Source organism: Oryx dammah, unplaced genomic scaffold (assembly GCF_014754425.2).
Source record: "Oryx dammah isolate SB20612 unplaced genomic scaffold, SCBI_Odam_1.1 HiC_scaffold_11032, whole genome shotgun sequence".
Taxonomy (NCBI): domain Eukaryota; kingdom Metazoa; phylum Chordata; class Mammalia; order Artiodactyla; family Bovidae; genus Oryx; species Oryx dammah.
This window is the reverse complement of record NW_024080426.1, coordinates 426,124-450,120: the sequence shown is the minus strand read 5'-3', so window position 1 is coordinate 450,120 and position 23,997 is coordinate 426,124. Positions and strand designations below refer to the sequence as shown.

The window sequence follows — 23,997 nt, the reverse complement described above, 5'->3', positions numbered from 1 at the left end:
GGCCCGCATTTGTGGCTGAATTACTCCAACTGGTCTGCAAAGCAGTAAATATTAAATGAAAACTACATACAGTGAATAGGTCACAAAGTTAAGGAATGGCTGAGAGAATGAACCAGACCATCAAGGTAACTTTAGCAAAATGGGTGCAAGAAACTGGCACCCCCTGGATGAACATGCTGTTATTAGTGTTAAAGGAGGATCAGAGTGACCACCTCCCACCTCCTCTACACCCCCCCACCCCCAGTCACATAAGTATTCTCCCTCCCTATGAGATAATGTTTGGGAGGCCTCCCCCACTTATTCAGGAAGTAAAGATAAATTTATTACAAGGAGGAAGGATGGAAGTTTGGTGGCAGCTGGAACAGCTGGGGAAAGTATTCTGTGATATCACCTCTTATGTTCAAGAATTACCTTTTCTTTAGGTACTACTATACACCCATACTCCCCAGTAGATTTAGTATGAATAAAAGATTGGAAATAGCAGATGTTACCCCCACCTGGAAAGGGCCATACACTATTGTACTAACCACTCCTACTGTCTTGAGTGTCCTCCAAGATGTGTTTTATAACTCTGGACTTCACAACAGTAGCAGTGCCACATGAGGGAGTACTTTGTTTAAAGAGTTAATTTCAACCTGGGATGTCTGGTTAAAAATCAACAGGCGAGTAGCAGATGCTTAAAACCCCATTATGATCAAAGGAAATTTGGAGGATGCCTTGGACCCCTTCATGTTACAGACTCCTAGGAAACATCTCTGGAATGTCAAAAACCATTTCTGGGATAACTATTTTTTTCTCAGTTGCTGGTCGGTCAACATGGGAGACTCCTCTTTTAAGCCAGAAAAAAACAGAAAAACAAAAAACTTCTGAAGTATACACTTAAAAACAGGAAATTTGAAAAAAAATAGATGGCCTGAAAAAGGAAGAAGTTAAATTTTATTGTAACATGGTCTTGCTGTTACATAACTTGATAGTGGGATAAAGAAAATGGCCTGAAATTGGATCCCTCTGACTGATTCCTAACTCTACCTCCCTATGTCCACTTGTATCCTCTGATATGCAAGAAAAGGCAGAGGGTACAATTACCTCATAGTGGAACTTCCTATTACCTAGGATCAGGAAAAATGTGCCCTGTTAGGGAAGTGCCAAATGGTAAAGGGACATTACCATTGGTAATGGTAAAGTGCATGTGCCCATCACTTAAAAACATTTTAGACCAAAGGAACCAGAGACTGGGCTTCTTTGGTGGCTCGAAGGCAAAAAATCTGTCAGCCAATGCAGGAGATGTGGGTTCAATCCCTGGGTCAGGAAGATACCCTAGAGAAGGGAGAGGCAACCCATTCCAGTATTCTTGCCTGGGAAATCCCATGGACAGAGGAACCTGGCAGGCTGCAGTCCACTGGGTCTCAAAGAGTCAGACATAACTGAGCAACAGAACAGGCATGCACTCAGCAGAAAAACAGGACTTGCACAAAAGCTAGGAAATGTTCCTTATCCTACAGACTGTTTTCCACTATTAGATTCTGGGGCTCAAAGGTCATCTTCCTGGCTCCAGGCAGTAGCTGCGACAGCTTTATTGGTAGAAGTTAACAAGCTTACCTTTGGGCAGCCACTGGAATTCCAGACCCCTCATCAAGTATGAGAGATTCTGGAGATCAAAGGGCACCATTGGATAGCTGGTGATATCCTCTGAAGTACTAAGCTTTGATCCTTGACCAACCCCCCCCACCCCCGCCAAAGCTTTCCATACCCTCAAAACTTCCCATATCCTCAACTTGGCTATACTTTATTTGTAGTTCAGTTTCTCAGTCCTGTCTGAGGCTTTGTGACCCCATAAAACGCAGCACTCCAGGCTTCCCTGTCCTCCACAACACTGTCTTTCTTTAAAATCTTCCAGCAATTTCAGTGCCTACAGAACATAATTAAAGCATCTTATTGTGACTCGAGAGTTTCTCCTCTAAAACCCAGTGCAGCCTACATCTATTATTATGTTACCTCACATTCTGGAATAACATTTTAAATGTAATGGCCAAAATCTGTGTGCTCAGTCTCACCTGACTCCTTAGGCGCCCATGCCCCGTCTGTCCACCACCAGCCTCCTCTGTACAAGGGATTTCACAGGCAAGAATATTGGAGTGGGTTGCTACTTCCTACTCCAGGGAATTGTCCCAACCCAGGGATGGAACCCTCATCCCTTGAACGTCTTGCATTGGCAGGTGGATTCTTTACCTCTATGTCACCTGGGAAAGGTAAATTCTACGTATTTCAGCACGCAGTGTCTTGGCTTACGGTGACCTACAACTGTGAATCTTCTCTACCTGGGTAACGCTTCTTTCCCTCCAAAACTCAACTAGGAGATTTTTTTTAAAGGTACTGTCAACAATAACAAAAAAGTTCTAGAAATCTAGTTTACAATATAATGAATATAGACAATTTTGTATTGGCAATCATCAAAGTTCCTAAGGGACAATTTAATTAGAACAAATTATATAAGCGAAGAGGTATTAACTTGTTGCTACAACTGCAATCATTTCAGAATACGTAATTTAGTAAAATGTTGCACGGCTTAATTTTATACGTTATACGTCAAAGGTATTAAAATTTTTTTTTAATCTTTATTTCTATTTTATTTTCTCAGACCAAAAAGTGTTCTACTCAGGCAGAGACACTCATACTACCTAAACATGTTTGTATGTATCAGTAGCCTATAAAATTAGGTACATATTTTTTGTTCTGAGTGTTTTGCCCAAGGTCCCAATCCCCAGAACTGAGAGAACAAGACATCCACAGCAATGCAAACGCAAAAAGGGAATTTATTGCTAGCTCGAGCCAGGACCCTGTCTGTATCCAACACAGTGGAATAAAGCCAGGGCCCCGAGCCCTATATTACAGTAGTATTTATAAGTTTAGGACAAAGACAGGGAATTGGCAAGGTTGGATTGGTTACAAGGGTTTCTTTGCATCTATCAATTGGCTAGATTTTCGCGCACGCGGGCTTTCTTAGGAGATATCTATCTTTGTCCCGATTGGCACAGCGGGCTTTCTTAGGAGGTATCTATCTTTGTCCCGATTGGCACAGCGGGCTACTGGGAGCCTGCTGACAGGCTGAGTCCTCCCGTCAGGGGTAATAACTTTTGATCCCGCCCAGGCAGTGACTCAGCTGTTTCTGGGATGCTTGCTCCAGCCTATTTTAGTCATGGCCTCTATCAGGCCTCAACACTGAGGCCATAAACACAACCGCAAGCCGAGTTTGCATTTCCTGCCCAAAGAATTATGTTCCTTTTGTAACGGGTTGAACCGAAGGGGACGGAATCTGAAGCTTTTTATGAGGCGCCGATAGGTGGAGCGGTGGGAGTTGAGGCTCAAGTGAAGGCTGAAGTAGTACTGCGTAGTAAGAGTGAACTGGCACTCGACAGATCATTTTCGCGTGTTGGCCGCAAGACACCCACGACAGCCTCAGAACAAATCACCAGTGAAGTGCTTAGTAGAGACATATTAACTCCAGAGTGTGTAAACAGCCGCACAGTAAATTTCCGGAAAGACGAGTTCGATAGTTCACCAGAAAGTGAATCAAGGGAAGAAAGCTTCAGACTTCCGCTTTTGCCTGCGCTTCCGCATGGTCGTTTCCGTCGTTAGGCCCGCCTCTCGACTTAGTGGTGCGGTCGGAAGGGCATGGATGAGGTGGCAACGTTGGAGCTGTTTCCTAAGACACAGAGGTAAGCTGATTGGGAGACGTGACTGAAAAGAAACAAACAAACCAGGAAGAGCCTAGGCTGCGCACGCGGCGTGGGACAAACAAGCCGGCGTCTTCCTGGCACTGTTACTGGCGTCCATGGGCTCAGAAAGGCGAGAATCAAAACTGCGAATGGAGACTTAATGGCTGAGGGTAGATAGGCGAGACGGTTTTGTAACCAAAATATAAAAACCAAGATTTCATTACCTAGTACTAGAGAGACTTTCCTGCGCTTGACTCAGTGGAAAAGGGGCCTCCAGACCTTATTGGAGGTGTGACCAATGATGGTGTATGTTTCGGTTTCCCAGCCACAAAAAATACAGAGCCGCCTTGAAGAAGGAAAACCGAAAGAAACGTCGCCGGTAACTGGCTAGACTGAGAGACTCAGGTAATGGACTCATCTTGTTTTCTTTGTATAAACTTGTTGCCCATACTGCGGCCCCAAATTGAGGCCCCAGTATCAAAAGAGAAGTGTGTATATGATGACATGCAGGGTCTGGTTCTCTCGAAATTAAGTTATATTATAACTTAATATAGAGAAAATACTGACGTTTTAAATAAGACAGAGAAAGGTACGGTGAATCACTACTATTTGTAAATATTCGTAAAGAACTTGATGTCACAACTGTAAGAATTGTGAATTTCAGCAGCTACTAAGTGTTAACCACTCAGTCGATGTTTTCCCATGTACTGGTCGAGTATATTAATTAGACATTGTTCAGATTTTTCTCAAACGGGAATAGAGTAAGGTACCTATATTGAGCCAAATGATAACGGAGACTATTGTTTTTCTTTAACTATTTACAAGCATAAAACTAGTCGTGGAACTTAACTTGACTGTAAACATACATACTTAAAACCAAATAAAATCACACAACCCATTCATGTTTACATAAATGTAATACTAGGGATTATACAGAACAAAGTCTTAAGAAATATTTGTACTGATAGCTGTTACTAGGTTATGTGGTGTTTGTAGTGCTTTATTGTTGTTGCCTTTTAGTTGTAAAACACTTCTTTTCTGTTGGGAAAAATAGTGGAAGCTTAATTTGTCCAGTGATAATACGTATTTGGCTTAAAAATGGCAGATCCTAACATTTTCCCATAAACTTGTGTGTGTAATACAGTAAACTTAGTACTGTTTAGCCAACATGCTTAAAAATTCAGATGGATGCACTGCTATCACAACAGTATTGGCTTTTAATGTTTGTCATCCACATTTTCCAGAACTTGCTTATAAAGTTGTCCAAGACAGTTCTTGGACTGTAGAGACTGTGGCCTCAAGTAAACAGGATTTTTGGACTTGGGAAATGGCCATAGAGCTTTCATTTACCATTGATGTTCCCAGGCAATGATTCTAGTAGTAATATGTGGCATATTTGGCATGGAAAAATCATTATATTCACACACAACAGGTGGCTTGTTTATATGATTAACTTGAAATTAGTCCATTAGAGGCAGAAGAAAATGTCAGGAAAAGTAGGTAGGATAGGTTGGAGTTTCTTATTCTTTTTCACTTTACAAAATACACTCACAGCAAATCTTCATAGGTAAATCTTCCTTCCTATAAACAGATTTAGTATATTTATAGGTAGGTCACTACTTTTCTTTTTATTATATAGCTAGTGCCATATCCAAAATGAAGCAGTTGTCTGTCAGTTAACAGCCTTGCTCCTAGTTTTGCATATTCTGACTCACAGTTCTTAATCTAGACTTAATGAATGTATAGAATAGAAAACACTTCTGTTTATTTACTGTAGTACACATTGAATGAGCAAACATTGTAGTACACATTGAATGAGTAAACATATTCTCTAAAATATAGAAAGTATTATATGATTTCTAGCAATTTCTCAAACATTGATCTTGCAGTTGTAGGTAATCTTTTCGGCATCTAGTTTAATCTTGGATAGCATGAAATAAACTGTCTTGTTACAAATTAAGGTAAAATGTAAAAGCAAGTTATAAAACTGAAGTATGATTCTGTTTTTGTTTGAAAGAATTACATGTATAATACAATTAAATACTTGCTACTTTAATGTATGCTGGGAAATACTTGAGTATACTTGCAGAGAAAATACTTCACTTGAATTGTTCATAATAATTTTTTTGCACTGTGTGAACTTGGTTTTGGAGGGGTTAGAGGTTTAAGTGAGTCAGCAGTTACTTTTGAGTATTAGCAGGTGCAAGCAATGTCTACTTAGTGGAAATAACCTCTGTAAGTAATTGAGAATCATATCCTCTGACAGATAAGTTATTTATCTATCTGATAATTATATCAGAAGTTACCACCATTTGTGTGCATATGTGGGCCTATTTTCTTTTAGAAATCTGAAATAGTAAAGTTTACTTGGTTAGAAAGGCAGTTTAATATAAAACTGGGTGAGCCTTTTTTGGACTTATTATACATATATCACTGTTAAAAATCTTTTTTTGTTTTAACTTTGAATGTTGGAAAGCTTCAGTTCTGTTTCCTTAAGCAGCCTCAGTTTTCCCTGTGTGTTCCCATCTCTTGTTGCATTTTTCTCTCAAATTTAAATTTTAAATTGAAGAGAATATAGTTTTTATTATAGGAAAAATTATATTCTCATATTTTTAATTTGAAGAGTATTCCAGTATACAGAAAATTGGCATCTATGAACTCAGTATGTAATGAACATTTCTGTCTCCTCTCTTTTTTCTCTCTCTATATGTATATTTCTATATATATTAAAATATGTGAAAATATATATATACTGGAGAAGGAAATGGCAGCCCACTCCAATACTCTAGCCTGGAGAATCCCATGGATAGAGAAGCCTGGTAGTCTACAGTCCATGGAGTCGCAAATAGTCACACACGACAGAGCAACTTCACTTTCACTTTTCACTTTCATGCATTGGAGAAGGAAGTGGCAACCCATTCCAGTATTTTTGCCTGGAGAATCCCAGGGATGGAGGAGTCTGGTGGGCTGCCATTTTTGGGGTCATACAGAGCTGGACACAACTGAAGCGACTTAGCAGCAGCATATATGTATGTGTGTATATATATGTGTGTATAATATACACATACAGATAGATGCACATTCACGTATAGAATTTTTTTACCCTGTTAATTGACATATAAGTTGCAGATATATGGTGCTTCACATCTAAATAATTCAGTTTGCATCTCTAAAGTATATGGACATTTTGCTACAGAACATAACAACTTTATACTTATGTAAATGAAAGGAATTCAGTTTCATGATACACAAATAGCTGTATATATTATCCAGGATTGAACTTTGTATGTAACCAGATGTACATTTAAAATATACATCGTGTATATATATATATACTACAGCTAGTATTGATTGTTTTTTAAAAAATGCTATCTTGTGGAATGTTCTAAAATGCCTTATGGGTTTGTTAGTCTAATGTTAGTCTGTTTATTGCAAAACACTAGAAAGAAAATATTGTATGTTCTTACTCCACATATTAGATGGTCGGTAGCACCAGGTATAGTCAAAAGGGGTTTGATTTAGGTCATACCTGAATGGTCTAGCGGTTTTCCCTATTCTCTTCAATTGAAGTCTGAATTTGGCAATAAGGAGTTCATGATCTGAGCCACAGTCAGCTCCCAGTGTTGTTTTTCTGACTGTATAGAGATACTCCATCTTTGAATACAAAGAATGTAATCAGTCTGACTTCGGTGTTGACCATCTGGTGATGTCCATGTGTAGAGTCTGCTCTTGTGTTGTTGGAAGAGGGTGTTTGCTATGACCAGTGCGTTCTCTTGGCAAAACTCCTTTAGCCTTTGCCCTGCTTCATTCTGTATTCCAAGGCCAAATTTGCCTGTTAATCCAGGTGTTTCTTGACTTCCTACTTTTGCATTCCAGTCCCCTGTAATGAAAAGAACATCTCTTTTGGGTGTTAGTTCTAAAAGGTCTTGTAGGTCTTCACAGAACCATTCAACTTCCGCTTCTTCAGCATTACTGGTTGGGTGTAGACTTGGATTACTGTGATACTGAGTGGTTTGCCTTGGAAACGAACAGAGATCATTCTGTCGTTTTTGAGATTGCATCCAAGTACTGCATTTTGGACTCTTTTTGTTGACCATGATGGCTACTCCATTTCTTCTGAGGGATTCCTGCCTGCAGTAGTAGATATAATGGTCATCTGAGCTAAATTCACCCATTCCAGCCCATTTTAGTTCGCTGATTCCTAGAATGTCGACATTCACCCTTGCCATCTCTTATTTGACCACTTCCAATTTGCTTTGATTCATGGACCTAACATTCCAGGTTCGTATGCAATATTGCTCTTTACAGCATCGGACCTTGCTTCTATCACTAGTCACATCCACAAGTGGATATTGTTTTTGTTTTGGCTCCATCCCTTCATATTTTCTGGAGTTATTTCTCCACTGATCTGCAGTAGCATATTGGGCACCTACCGACCTGGAGCATTCTTCTTTCAGTATCCTATCCTTCTGCCTTTTCATACTGTTCATGGGGTTCTTTTTTTTTTTTTTTTGTTCATGGGGTTCTCAAGGCAAGAATACTGAAGTGGTTTGCCATTCCCTTCTCCAGTGGACCACATTTTGTCAGACCTCTCCATGACCCACCCATCTTGGATGGCCCCACAGAGCATGGCTTAGTTTCATTGAGTTAGACAAGGCTATGGTCCTACTGTGTTTCACTTCAGTTCAGTTCAGTCACTCAGTCATGTCTCACTCTGCAACCCCATGAATCACAGCACGCCAGGCCTCCCTGTCCATCACCAATTCCTGGAATTCACTCAGACTCACGTCCATCGAGTCAGTGATGCCATCCAGCCATCTCATCCTCTGTCGTCCCCTTCTCCTCCTGCCCCCAGTCCCTCTCAGCATCAGAGTCTTTTCCAATGAGTCAACTCTTCGCATGAGGTGGCCAAAGTACTGGAGTTTCAGCTTCAGCATCATTCCCTCCAAAGAAATCCCCGAGGATGAGATGGCTGGATAGCATCACGAACTCGATGGACGTGAGTCTGAGTGAACTCCGGAAGATGGTGATGAACAGGGAGGTCTGGCGTGCTGTGAATCATGGGGTCGCAAAGAGTCGGACACGACTGAGCTACTGAACTGTACTGAACTGATCTCCTTCAGAATGGACTGGTTGTGATTAGATTGATTAGTTTTCTGTGATTATGGTTTCAGTGTGTCTGCCCTCTGATGCCCTCTTGCAACACCTACTGTCTTAATTGGGTTTCTCTTACCTTGGACATGGGGTATCTCTTCACGGCTGCTCCAGCAAAGCGCAGCCCCTGCTCCTTACCTTGGATGAGGGGTATCTCCTCACCACCATCCCTCCTGACCTTGAACGTGGAGTAACTCCTCTCAGCCCTCCTGCGCCAGCAGCCACCGCTCCTTGGATGTGGGGTTGCTCCTCTTGGCCGCTGCCCCTGGCCTCAGTATCCGGTAGCTCCTCCTGGTCACCGCCCCTAGCTTTGGACTTGGGGTAGCTCCTCCTGGCCGCTCCTGCGTTGTCGCAGCCTGGCACTCATGGCCACCACGCCTGACCTCGGACGCGAGGTAGCTCCTCTCGACCGCCACCCCTGACCTCGGAAGTTGGGTAGCTCCTCCTGGCCGCTGCCCCTGACCTCAGGCTTGGGGGTAGCTCCTGTTGGCCACTCCTGCGCCTTCACAGCCTGGCACTCACGGTGCCTTACCTTGGACACGGGGTAGCTCCTCTTGGGCACTGCCCCGATCTTGGACGCAGGGTATAGATTTAAGGGACTAGATCTGATAGATAGAGTGCCTGATGAACTATGGAATGACGTTTGTGACATTGTACAGGAGACAGGGATCAAGACCATCCCCATGGAAAAGAAATGCAAAAAAGCAAAATGGCTGTCTGGGGAGGCCTTACAAATAGCTGTGAAAAGAAGAGAAGCGAAAAGCAAAGGAGAAAAGGAAAGATATAAGCATCTGAATCCAGAGTTCCAGAGAATAGCAAGAAGAGATAAGAAAGCCTTCCTCAGCAATCAATGCAAAGAAATAGAGGCAAACAACAGAATGGGAAAGACTAGATATCTCTTCTAGAAAATTAGAGATACCAAGGGAACATTTTATGCAAAGATGGGCTTGATAAAGGACAGAAATGGTAGGGACCTAACAGGAGCAGAAGATATTAAGAAGAGGTGGCAAGAATACACAGAAGAACTGTACAAAAAAGATCTTCATGACCAAGATAATCACGATGGTGTGATCACTCACCTATAGCCAGACATCCTGGAATGTGAAGTCAAGTGGGCCTTAGAAAGCATCACTACGAACAAAGCTAGTGGAGATGATGGAATTCCAGTTGAGCTATTTCAAATCCTGAAAGATGATGCTGTGAAAATGTTGCACTCAATATGCCAGCAAATTTGGAAACCTCAGCTGTGGCCAGAGGACTGGAAAAGGTCAGTTTTCATTCCAGTCCCAAAGAAAGGCAATGCCAAAGAATGCTCAAACTGCTGCACAGTTGCACTCATCTCACGCTAGTAAAGTGATGCTCAAAATTGTCCAAGCCAGGCTTCAGCAATACGTGAACCATGAACTTCCAGATGTTCAAGCTGGTTTTAGAAAAGGCAGAGGAACCAGAGGTCAAATTGCCGACATCTGCTGGATCATGGAAAAAGCAAGAGAGTTCCAGAAAAACATCTATTTCTGCTTTATTGACTATGTCAAAAGCTTTGACTGTGTAGATCACAATAAACTGTGGACAATTCTGAAAGAGATGGTAATAGCAGACCACCTGACCTGCGTCTTGAAAAACCTGTGTGCAGGTCAGGAAGCAACAGTTAGAACTGGACATGGAACAACAGACTGGTTCCAAATCAGGAAAGGAGCATGTCAAGGCTGTATATAGTCACCTTGCTTATTTCACTTATATGCAGACTACATCATGAGAAACGCTGGGTTGGATGAAGCACAAGCTGGAATCAAGATTGCTGGGAGAAATATCAATAACCTCAGATATGCAGATGACACCATCCTTATGGCAGAAAGTGAAGAGGAACTAAAAAGCCTCTTGATGAAAGTGAAAGAAGAGAGTGAAAATAACAGTAATGTTATTAATGATATTTCTGTTCATCCCACTTTCTCCTTTCTCCACTGTGTGCACAAGTCCATTCTCATTTCTGTATGTCAGCATCTCCCTTCCTTCCATGAAATAGGTTCATCAGTACCATTTTCCTAGAGTTCACAAATATGTGTTAGTAAATAGTTATTTTTTTCAGACTTACTTCACTCTGTGTAAGAGGCTCTAGGTTCATATCCTCACTGGAACTCACTGAAATTCATTCTTCTTTATGTCTGAGTAATGTTCCGTTGTATATATGGACCACATCTTATTTATTCATTCCTCTGCTGATGGACATTTAGGTTGCTTCCATGTCCTGGCTGTTGTGGATAGTGCTGCAGTGAACATTGGGGTACCTGTGTCTTTTAGATTTGTGGTTTTCTCAGGATGTATGCCTAGTAGTGATTTTGCTGGGTCATGTGGCAGATACCACCCTTATAGTAGAAAGTGAAGAGGAACTAAAAAGTTTCTTGATGAAAGTGAAAGAGGAGAGTGAAAAAGTTGGCTTAAAGCTCAACATTCAGAAAATGAAGATCATGGCATCTGGTCCCATCACTTCATGGGAAATAAATGGGGATACAGTGGAAACAGTGTCAAAGTTTATTTTGGGGGGCTCCAAAATCACTGCAGACAGTGACTGCAGCCATGAAATTAAAAGACGCTTACTTCTTGGAAGGAAAGTTATGACCAACCTAGATAGCATATTCAAAAGCAGAGACATTTGCCAACAAAGGTCCGTCTAGTCAAGGCTATGGTTTTTCCAGTGGTCATGTATGGATGTGAGAGTTGGACTGTGAAGAAAGCTGAGCACCAAAGAATTGATGCTTTTGAACTGTGGTGTTGGAGAAGACTCTTGATAGTCCCTTGGACTGCAAGGAGATCCAACCAGTCCATTCTAGAGGAGATCAGCCCTGGCTGTTCTTTGGAAGGAATGATGCTAAAGCTGAAACTCCAATACTTTGGCCACCTCATGTGAAGAGTTGACTCATTGGAAAAGACTCTGATGCTGGGAGGGATTGGGGGCAGGAGGAGAAGGGGATGACAGAGGATGAGATAGCTGGATGGCATCATTGACTAGATGGATGTGAGTCTGAGTGAACTCCAGCAGTTGGTGATGGACAGGGAGGCCTGGTATGCTGCGATTCATGGGGTCACAAAGAGTTGGACATGAGTGAGCGACTGAAGTGAACTGTGGCAGTTTTATTCCTCATTTTTTAAGGAGTCTCCATACTGACTATCAGTTTACATTCCCACTAATAGTGCAAGAGAGTTCCCCTTTCTCCATGTGATCTCCAGCATTTATTTGTAGACTTTTTGATGATGGTCATTCTGACCAGTGTGAAATGATACCTCATTGTAATTTTGATTTGCATTTTTCTGATAATTAGTGATGTTGAACATTTTTTCATATGTTTGTTGGCCATCTTTATTTTCTTTGGAGAGGTGTCTGCTTAGATGTTTTGACCACTTTTTGATTGAGCTGTCTTGTTTTCCTGATATTTACCTACATGAGCTTCTTATGTATTTTGGAGATTAATCCTTTGTCAATTGATTGGTTTTCAATTAATTTCTCTCATTCTCACGGTTTTCACTTTGTTTATAGTATCCTCTGCTGTGGAAAGCTTTAAGTTTTATTAGGTCCTAATTATGTTTTTTTTGTTGTTGTTTTTATTTTTTTACACTAGGAAATGGGTCATAGAGGATCTTGCTATAATTTTTGTTAGGGAGTGTGTTGCTTATGTTTTCCTCTGAGCATTTTATAGTATCTGGCCTTAAATTGAAATCTTTAATCCTTGAGTTTATTTTTGTGTATGCCATTAGAAATTGTTTTAGTTTCATTCTTTAACATATAGCAGTCCAGTTTCCTCGGTAACAGTTATTGAAACGGCTGTCTTTTCTCCATTGTATATTCTTGCCTTTTTTGTCAAAGATAAGGTGCTCATAGATGTGTGGGTTTACCTCTGAACTCTCTATCATGTTTCATTGGCCTATTTCTGTTTTTGTGCCAGTACGACTATCTTGATAACTCTAGCTTTATAGTCTGAAGTCTGTTACGTTGATTTCCTCCAGCTCCATTCTTTCTCAAGATAGCTTTGGCTATTTGGGATCTTTTGTTCTTTCATATGGATTGTGAAATTTTTTTGTTCTGGTTCTATGAAACTACCATTGGTAGCTTGATAGGTTTTGTGTTGAATCTGTAGGTTGCCTTGGACAGTAGGGTCATTTTCATAATACTGATTCTTCCAATCCAAGAACATGGTATATCTGTCCCTCTGTTTATATCATTTTTTATTTCTTTCATCAGTGTCTTACAGTTATATGCATAAGGGCTTTTTGGCTCTTAAGTAGATTTATTCCTAGGCATTGTATTCTTTTTGTTGCAGGATGATTTTGTTAATTTCTCTTTCCAGTTTTCATTGTTGGTGTATTGGAAGGCAAGGCATTTCTGTGTGTTTTTTATCGTGTGAATTTACTATATTCATAGATTAGATCTAGTAATTTCCTAATGGCATCTTTAGGCTTTTCTATGTATCATGTCACGTGCAAACAGTGAACATTTTACTTCTTTTCCAATCTAGATTCCTTTTATTTCTGTTTCTTCTGATTGCTGTGACTAGGACTTCCAAAACTATGTTGAATAATAGTAGTGAGATTGGGCACCCTTGTCTTCTTCTTGATAGATTTTTATCTTGCTTCTCCATCTATAACTTATTTTTTGTTATTTCTTGGTTTTTAGATGGGAGGGACTATGTTCAGTTTACTGAACAAACTGTCTTACTAGTTGTTAGGCCTGAGATTTCCAGCAGTGGAGTTTATAGACTGTTGGTTAGAGCTGGGTCTTGGTGTTCAGATGTGGACTTCTGGGAGAGCTCACTTCAATTAATATTCCTTGAGGTCTGAGGTTTTTTGTATTCCAGCATTTCAGACTCAGCGGTCGCACCTCAGGGGCTTGGGCCAGGTCTATAGCATGTGAAGCCAGATCCTACAAGCCATGGGATACAAAAAAAGAAAAAAAAGAGAGAGAACATTGAAGATATAGGAAAAAAAAAAGCAGAACAACTATAATAAATGAATAAAAGATAACAACCCTTGAAGGGTAACACCAGACTTAACAGCAAAGAGAGAGAAAAAAATATATATATGTTAAAAATAAAAATGAGTGGAAGTTGCTCAATTGTGTCTGACTCTTTGTGATCCAATGAACTATACAGTCCATGGAATTCTCCAGGTCAGAACACTGGAGTGGGTATTCTCTGGGGGATCGTCCCAACCCAGGGATTGAACCCAGGTCTCCCGCATTGAATGTGGATTCTTTACCAGCTGAGCCACCAAGGAAACCCAGGAATATTGGAATGGGTAGCCAATCCCTTCTCCAGGGATCTTCCCATCCCAGGGTTCAAACTGGTATTTCCTGCATTGCAGGCAGATTCTTTACCAGGGAGAGGAATAATAATGAAGATATAAAAATAATCGAATAATTTTAGAAAACTAACAGAAATAGTACAAAAAATAAGACTATGTATGAAGCAACTTCTGGAGGGAAAATGGAACTCCACCAGTAGTAAAAACTCTGAAAGAAACCCCAAACACCAAAAGGCTGAAAAAATTAGGCTGTGAAGGGTAGGATTTAGGTGGGGAATGACTTAGGTGCTAGGGGTGTTTAGGTAGGGGTGGGTTTCTGACCCAGGACCCAAGCCTTCAGAGAGGGCCCTGGGTGGTGTTGGGGGCGAGCCATGCTCCACCCAGCTAAGAGGGTCTCTGCAGTGTCTCCGGCTTTGGGGTATGAGGATAAAGCCAGGCCCCCAGGAAGTTCCCCTGGGCCCTGGGTGGAAGAACACCAGAAGGATTCCCTACTCCTCCACACCTGGAGGAACTCCTCCCTGGACAGCCCTGCTCTGTCTCCCTTCCCTCTTGCATCTGTAGCACCTGCATGGGCTGAGGGTGCCCTCGGAGGTGGCTCTGGAGGACAGAGGAGGACAAGGGGAGTTGCTGGAGGGTAGAGGGGCCCCTTGGAAGAAGGAGAGAAGGTAGAGGGGGCTCCTGAATCCCAGAGAGCCAGGTCCAGAGGTCAGAGCCCATGGAGGTGTGAGGGGCCTTGTATAGGATGTGGACCCTGGAGGGAGGAGGAAATGAGAGAGTGTAGGAGAACCCTGGAGGTTAGAAGCAGGCTCTGGGATGGCAGAGGCCTCAACTTGGAGGAAGGAGCAGGGAGTGGGGCTTAGATGGGTGCCTTGGAGGGTAGAGGGGGTCCCAAAGGTAGGAAGTGTTCCTTAAGGATGGAGGGCTTGGCCTGGGCACCTTAGGATGATCCCCAGGGCCGAGTGGGGATAAGAAGGGGACAGTAGGCAGTGCCTTGTTCAGGTGCCTCCTAAAGCCCAGTTGGTCTCTTTCTCTGCCAGGAGCCTTCCCTCCCTCTCTCATCCACAAGGCCCTCTCAGAGGGATCCCTGAAGAGCTAGGGTGCCCCAGAGGGAGGAAGACTACTTCGGAGGGAGGAGAGGCCCCAGAGAGCCGAGGCCCAGGGGCCCTGGGGCCCAGAAAGCTCTCCAGGATCAAGTGAAGGCAGAACCCCAGGGGGTTCCCTAGTGGATCTTTCTATCTCCTCATAGACCCCTCCCCTTCCTGATGGAGCAAGTACTGCTGCTCCCAGCACAAAGGCATCAAAACCACTCCTTTCCTCTACAACAGACCCTCAGTTGATGATCCCTAGGCGTTGAGCTTTCTCCACACTCCTCTGTCTGGTACCTGGTTTCCTCTGGGGCTCCACCCATCAGCCTATCCTCAGGAAGTCCCCCACCAGCACCTGGAAGGCATCCTAGGCATGGGGAGACATGGACTCTGCGTCTTCTATCACTGTCATCTTGCATATACCTCTTATTCCTGATCTTACAGAACATGCTTTCACTTTTTCTCAGTTGAGAGTAATGTTTGCTGTGGGTTTGTTTTACATTGCTTTTTATTATGTTGGCATAGGTTCTTTCTGTGCCTACTTTCTGGAGAGTTTCTATTATAAATGGAGGTAGGATTATGTCCGAAGTTTTTTCTGCATCTATTGAGCTGGTCTTCTGGGTTTTATTCTTTAATTTATTTGTGTGGTGTGTCACATCGATTGATTTGCATATATTGAAGGTTTTTACATCCCTGAGATAAATCTCACTTGGTTTTGGTGTATGATTCTTTGATGGTGTTGTCAGATTCTCTCTGCTAGAATTTTGTTGATGATTTTTGCATCTGTGTTAATCAGTGATATTGCCTGTAAGTTTCTTTTTTTTTTCCTGGCATCTTTTGTAGTGCAGGGATGGTGGCCTCGTGTCCTTTAAAAAAGAGAAATGATTTATGGGATTTGGTGGGATTGTTATTCAAAAAGAAATCATAAGTTAAAATTTGAAACTTCTCAGCCTAACCATATTAAAAGGAATAAAATGTGTTTGAGAGGAAACCTGAGAGTTTGGCTGGCATTGATAAGAAGATTGGTGTGAATCACCATCTGAGCAGTAGCTTGAAACTGTTCATGAAGGCAGTTGGGGGACTGGTCAACCATCATAGACAAGGCCCTATTGTCTGGGACAATTGAGAGAGCACAAAAGAGGTGATGTAATATTATGAGATTATTTTGCCTCCTGCATCTCAACTGAGATGCCTCCAGAATCCAAGAGCTATTCATCAAAAAATGGGAGATTAAGTCTAGACTAAAACCAGGAACTATTCTCCAAAACAGTGGAAGAATGAACCTGAGGGCATTTTGTTTATTATGGGAGTGGCCCTTTGATCACAAACCCAGTGTGTAAGGTGCGAAAGATGTAACTGTATCAAAGAAGGCTGTTCAGCAAAGAGATCCTGCTAAGGCAGTAGTACACAAATTCATGGTGGTGCACCCTTAAGCCCAAACCAGTACACACATATATGATTTCATCCCAGAAGACATAAGATAGCAAATCCAAGAGCTTTAATAAGAGCTGTACCAGGCAAAGTCATGGAGATAGGGTCATCAAGAGCCATGTGCCTTCATTGTGAGGAATCTGGGCCTGAAAAATTTTTGGTTTGTTCCAGACTTGTTAAGAAGTGAAGTAGCCCTCATAGTCAACAAGAGAGTCTGAAATGCAGTACTTGGGTGCAGTCTCAAAAATGACTGAATGATCTCTATTTCCATGGCAAACCATTTGGTATCACAGTAACCCAAGTCCGTGCCCCACCCACTAATGACAAACAAGCTGAACGGTTCTATGATGACCTGCAAGACTTTCTAGAACTAACACACAAAAAAGATGTCCTTTTCATCACAGGAGACTGGAATGCAAAAATAGGAAGTCAAGAGATATCTGGAGTAACAGGCAAGAATGGCCTTGGAGTAAAAGATGAAGCAAGCAAAGGCAAATAGAGTTTTGGCAAGAGAAAGCACTAGTCATAGAAGACACCCTTTTCCCACAAAAAGGGACAATCGTACACATGGATGTCCCCAGATGGTCAATATCAAAATCAGATTGATTATATTCTTTGCAGCTGAAAGTAGAGAAACTTTATACAGTTAGCAAAAACAAGACCAGAAGCTGACTATGGCTCAGATCATGAATTCCTTATTGCAGAATTCAGACTTAAATTGAAAAAGTAGGGAAAACCACTGGACCACTCAAGTATTGCCTAAATCAAACCCCTTACAATTATCAAGTGGAAGCAACAGATAGATTCAAGGGGTTAGATCTGATAGACAGAGTGCCTGAAGAACTATGGACAGAGGTTCATGATATTGTAGAGGAGGCAGTGATGAAGACCATCCCCAAGGGAAAAAAAAAAAATGCAAAAAGGCAAAATGATTGTCTGAGGAGGCCTTACAAATACCTGAGAAAAGAAAAGAAGCTAAAGGCAAAGGAGAAAAGGAAGGATGTAACTATCTGAATGCAGAGTTCCAGAAAATAGCAGGGAGTGATAAGAAAGTCTTCCTCAGTGGGTCAATACAAAGAAATAGAGAAAAACAATAGAAATCTCTAAAAAAAAAACACAGAGATCTCTAGAGATCTCTTCAGGAAAGTGAGAGATACCAAGGGAACATTTCATGCATAGATGGGCACAATTAAGGGCACAAATCTTATGGATCTAACAGAAGCAGAAGATACTAAGAAGAGGTGGCAACAATACACAGAAGAACTATACAGAAAAGATCTTCACAACCCAGATAATCACAATGGTGTGATCACTCACCTAGAGCCAGACAGACATCCTGCAATGTGAAGTCAAGGGGGCCTTAGGAAGCATCACTGCAAACAAAGTTAATGGAGGTGATAGAATTCCAGCTGATCTGAGAATTTCAGATCCTAAAAGATGATGCTGTTAAAGTGCTGTATTCAATATGCCAACAAATTTGGAAAACTCAGCAGTGGCCACAGGACTGGAAGAGGTCAGTTTTTGTTCCTAAGAAAGGAGAAAGGCAGTACCAAAGAATGTTCAAATTACAACCCAGTTGCACTCATCTCACATGCTAGCAAAGTAATTGTTAAAATTTTCCAAGCCAGGCTTCAACAGTATGTGAATCAAGAACTTCCAGCTGTTGAAGCTGGATTTAGAAAAGGCAGAGGAACCAGAGATCGAATGCCAACATCCATTGGATCGTAGAAAAAGCAGGAGAGTTCCAGAAAAACACCTATTTCTGCTGTATTGACTACGCCAAAACCTTTGTCTCTTTAGATCACAGCAAACTGCAAAATCCTTAAAGATATGGGGATACCAGACCGCCTTACCTGCCTCATGAGAAATCTAAACAGAACTGGACATGGAATAATGGATTATTCAAAATTGGGAAAGGAGTGCATCAAGGCTGTATATTGTCACCCTGCTTATTTAACTTATATGCAGAATACATCATGAGAAATGCTGGGCTTTATGAAACACAAACTGAAGTCAAGATTGACAGGAGAAATATCAATAACCTCAGATATGCAGGTGATATCACGCTTATGGCAGGCAGTGAAGAGGAACTAAACAGCCTCTTGATGAAAATGAAAGAGGAGAGTGAGAAAGTTAGCTTCAGAAAATGAAGATCATGGCATCTGGTCCCATCAGTTCATGGCAGATAGGGAAAGAACAGAAACAGTGAGAGACTTTATTTTTGGGGGCTCCAAGATCACTGCAGATGGTGAGTGCAGTTATGAGATTAAAAGATGCTTACTTCTTGGAAGAAAAGCTGTGACCAACCTAGACAGCATATGAAAAAGCAGAGACATTACTTTCCTGGCAATAGTCCATCTTTTTCCAATAGTCATGTATGTATGTGAGAGTTGGACCATAAAGAAAACTGAGCACCGAAGAAGTCATGCTTTTGAACTGTGGTGTCGGAGAAGACTCTTGAGAGTCCCTTGGACTGCAAGCAGATCAAACCAATCAATCCTAAAGGAAACCAGTCCTGAATATTCATTGGAAAGACTGATACTGAATCTGAAACTCCAATACTTTGGCCACCTGATGTGAACTGGCTCACTGGAAAAGACCCTGATGCTGGGCAACATTAAAGGCAGGAGGATAAGTGGATGACAGAGGATGAGATAGTTGGATAGCACCACCATCTCAATATACTTGAGTTTGATCAGAGTCTGGGAGTTGATGATAAACAGGGAAGCCTTTTGTGGTGTAATCCATGGGATTGCAGAGTTGGACATGACTGAGTAACTGAACTGAACTGTTACCTCTAACTTCTCTTTTGTAACTGGAATGTGGAACTTGTACCTGTCCCACCATTGTATTTCAGCAGTACATGACTTGTTTGGTATCATAGATTTATAACTGGAGAGGAATATGCATTAAATGACTCATACCTTGTGACTTAGCCATAACTAACTTAGATATGTCAACTGAAGAAAGCATACGACCTAAAAGTTTGCAGGTAAGTTTTATCGGAGGACCTTACTGAGGATTGTAACCTAAAATACAATATCTTAGATCTCATTGAAGAAAGTGAGTTAAGGAAGAATATAAAATATGTAGAGTTTTCTCTGGGAAGAAAGAAAAATACAGTTAAAATTCAAAACGTTGTTTTTAATTATAGGAGCTCTTCCTTGGTAGCTCAGCTGGTAAAGAATTTGTCTGCAATACAGGAGACTCCAGTTCGATCCCTGGGTTGGGAAGATCCATTGGAGATGGGATAGGCTACCCACTCCAGTATTCTTGGGCTTCCCTGATGGCTCAGCTGGTAAAGAATCCGCCTGCAATGCGGGATACCTGGGTTTGATCTTTGCATCTGGAAGATCCACTGGCGAAGGGATAGGCTACCCACTCCAATATTCTTGGGTTTCCCTGGTGGCTCAGCTGATAAAGAATCTGCCTTCAGTGTGGGATACCTGAGTTTGATCCTTGGGTTGGGAAGATTTCCCTGGAGTAGGGAATGGCTACCCACTCCAGTATTCTGGCCTGGAGAATTCCATGGACTGGTAGTCCATGTGTAGTCCACAGGGTTGCAAAGAAGCAGATGTCTAAATTACAAAAATTTATGAAAGCAGATGTCTAAAGTTAATCATTTTAGTGCTTTTCTGTGTTTGGGAATATGCAAGAATTTGGGACATCAACTGGGGAAAGAAAGATAGTAGGACAGCAATGAGTTCAGTTTTATTTGGGGCAAATAAGTACTGTACTCTGGGAGACACCCTCTCAGAAGATCCCTCCAAGGAACTGCTCTGCAGAGGGAGGGTATATGACTTTAGTGAAGGGGACATCCATTTTGATAGAAGTTTACAACTAGTCATGAGGAGCAGATACTCATTAGATATTGTTGCAGAAACCAGTAATCAAGAAACCCAAGCACCACGCACGGAGAGTTGAAGAACTCAGGTTTATTATGCTGGCCGGTCCAGAGGAATTAACACTCTAAGCTCTGAGCCCTGAACAAAGGTGTTATAGAGTTTTTATAGACAGGCTATGGTGGGCAACACTAGCTGTTAATAGGCTGGTTTAAACTAAGGGGTTTTGCCTGTACCAGAACAGCAATCAAGAAGAGGAGGGGGATGTCTGACCTGGATAGGCATGATTAAGCAGCTTTGCAGGGGTTCGACAATTGCAAAGAACAGGACAAGGCTGAGTGAGATAAGCTCCAGTTTCTAGTATTCCCTATGAAGTCCCCATTTTCTGAGACTGTGTGACCTACATGATCCAGACTTAGCAAGGAGCAAGCTGAGTTATAGAGGCAGAACGAGCAAGATGGTATGTAAAATTTTTACTTTGCCTCTTCAGTATGACAAGATGCAAGAAATTGGGCTCAGAAGAAACTGTGTTCAGGTTGTGCTGTTGCTTTAGCAGAATCTTTTCACTGAAGAGTCTCCTTTGATACTGTTAAATCCTTCTGGCCTAACACATTGGGTTTGTGATCAAAGGGTAGATCCCATAATTTATAAAATGCCCTCAGGATCATTCTTCCACTGTTTGGATAATATTTCTTGGCCTCACTCTCAATCTATAGATTAGTTCTAAGATTCTCTTGAGATACTGGATACATAATAGTCTCCTTAAAAGATTAGGCCAGATCCTTTGTGTTCTCCCCATTGGACAGTGAAAAGGAAAAATGTTAGACTCAGTCATGTCTGACTCTTCATTACCCCATGGACTGTAGCCTTCCAGGCTCTGCTGTCTGTGGAATTCTCCAGGCAAGGATACTGGAGTGGGTTTCCATTTCCTTCTTCAGTGGAACTTCCTGAGCCAGAGATGGAACCTGGGTCTCCTGTGTTGCAGGCAGATTCTTTACGGTCTGAACTACCAGGGAATCCCCAGATTCTGGTCTTTAGATATGAGAAGATAGAAGAACTGGGCTTATAAAATTTTCTGAAAACATCTAGCCATCTGAAAACTTGTTCACTCACCCTCGTCCCCACAACATTTGTTTCGTTTAGTCAGTAAGTTGTGTCTGACTGTTTGTGACCCCATGGACTGCCATATACTAGACTGCCCTGTCCTTTGCTGTCTCCCAGGTTGTGCTGAAACTTACGTCCATAAAGTTGGTGTTTCCATCTAACCATTTCATCCTTTTCCGGCCCTTTTACCTTCAGTCTTTCCCAGCATCAGGGTCTTTTCCGGTGAGTCAGCTCTTTCCCATCTGGAGGCCAAAGTATTGGAGATTTATCTTCAGCACCAGTCCTTCCAATGGATATTCTCAGTTGATTTCCTTTAGGTCTGACTGGTTTGACCTCCTTGCCAGTGAAAGGTTCTCAATAGTCTAATCCAGCTCCGCAGTTTAAAAGCATCAGTTTCTCATTGCTCACCTTCTTTGTGGTCCAACTCTCACATCGTTATGTGACTACTAGAAAAACCTACCCGTTATTTCTGCTTTGCATCCTAAAGTCTTTTCCATGGGTATTGAAAGTCAGTCATTGCAGTGGGTAGTGATCCAATCCTCGTAGAAGCAGGTGGCCAGTGACGTTCTTCAGTTATCAACTAAAATATTGTTGACTTTTTTCACTGCATGAACTTTGCATAAGTAACAGCTTTTAGTTAGCAGGGCTCATTGAAATTATCCCTTAGATGTGGACCTTAATTATCTAGGGTACACAGTGGGTTGACCGTGGGGGCAGCTGCACTAGCCACTGATTAGACAGTGAGCAACATTCATTGTTTATTGGAATGGCATGCAACTTTCTTAAATTTGCAGATACTTACATGAGTCTCTGGACTTACGACTTTTTAGTTGCTGTGTGAGATATGAATGAGCAAGCAGAAGAGGGGAGCTACAGATGAAATGCTATGGTCTAGATATTTATATCTCTTTGTAAATTCATGTATAACACAAAGGTGTTGCTTGTTACATTGCGCCAATGTAACAGTACATTTTTCCCCTTTAAATTAAATACCTGTCCCTGGGATGATATAGGATGGTATTAGTTCAATTCAGTTGTGTCTGACTCTTTGCGACCCCATGAATCGCAGCACGCAAGGCCTCCCTGTCCATCACCAACTCCTGGAGTTTACTCACACTCATGTCCATCGAGTCGGTGATGCATCTCATCCTCTGTCGTCCCCTTCTCCTCCTGCCCCCAATCCCTCTCAGCATCAGGGTCTTTTCCAGTGCGTCAACACTTCGCATGAGGTGGCCAGAGTACTGGAGTTTCAGCTTTAGCATCATTCCTTCCAGTGAACAACCAGGACTGATTTCCTTTAGAATAGACTGGTTGGATCTCCTTGCAGTCCAAGGGACTCTCAAAAGTGTTCTCCAACACCGTAGTTCAAAAGCATCAGTTCTTTGGTGCTCAGCTTTCTTCACAGTCCAACTCTCACATCCATCCATACATGACCACTGGGAAAACCATAGCCTTGACTAGATGGAGCTTTTTGGCAAAGTAATGTCTCTGCTTTTCAATATGCTATCTAGGTTGGTCATAACTTTCCTTCCAAGGAGTAAGTGTCTTTTAATTTCATGGCATTAGGATAATATAAACATCCTGTGCCTAATATAAACATCCTGTGCCTAATAACTTCTTCCAGTGCTTTTGGTTGTTTATCTAAATATGTTTTTGTAGTGAGTGTTTAAAAAATGATTTCTGAATATTTTAGTTGTCTTTCTTTTGTGAATGTCTGTGTTCCATCCCATTCTCTCAACACCTTTTTGAGTATTCTGAACCATGGATTAAAAAAACAAATACAGTGTGTTAGCCACTATTTACATTAATTTTCTGATGCTTCAGTTGTCCAAAACTTTGCTCTCTAAAGCCTTTATTATTAGCAAGTTTAGAAAGACTGGTGTGTGCCATTATTGTAAACATTAAAAATTTTCACATTTAAAGATTTTCCTGCATCATTGACCATATTATTATTTATATTCAGTTTAATAAACATTTAAATTCCTTCAGGACTGTCACAAAAAGAAGAAGAGAATCCTGCTATTATTGAAAAACAGTTAAAAGAAGAGAAGCTGTTGGAGTTAGAGAGGTCAGCACTGATTTAAAAACTTGAAGTGTATTCAGTTATTTTACTTGAAATGATAAAGACTTTATTAATACAGATTTTTCTTTATAAAAATATGTAAACATCTCTGATAGGATGATATACATTTATGGAGTAAAGGGTGTGTGAGAGGGCATTCTGTATTTTCCCCTTAATTTTACTATAAATTTAAGACTTCTGCACGAATAAAGTCTGGAGTTCTAGTTTTCAGAGAAGGGAAGATATGCCAGATTATTTTTTCAAAAATGTAAATATAAGGGCAAGCCAAGAGAAATCATTTTAAAGGTGAG

The 23,997-nt window shown here is 41.5% G+C and overlaps 1 protein-coding gene across 1 annotated transcript in view; it reads left to right on the top strand.

Moving 5' to 3' along the window:
- The first annotated feature begins 3,672 nt into the window (after positions 1–3,672).
- Positions 3,673–23,997, top strand: part of LOC120860163 (U2 small nuclear ribonucleoprotein auxiliary factor 35 kDa subunit-related protein 2-like) — a 41,669-nt gene continuing 21,344 nt past the window's right edge. The window contains exons 1-3 of the mRNA XM_040235960.1: positions 3,673–3,716; positions 4,108–4,121; positions 23,614–23,692. Of these exons, the coding sequence (XP_040091894.1) occupies positions 3,673–3,716; positions 4,108–4,121; positions 23,614–23,692 (137 nt within the window). The remainder of the gene's footprint in view (positions 3,717–4,107; positions 4,122–23,613; positions 23,693–23,997) is intronic.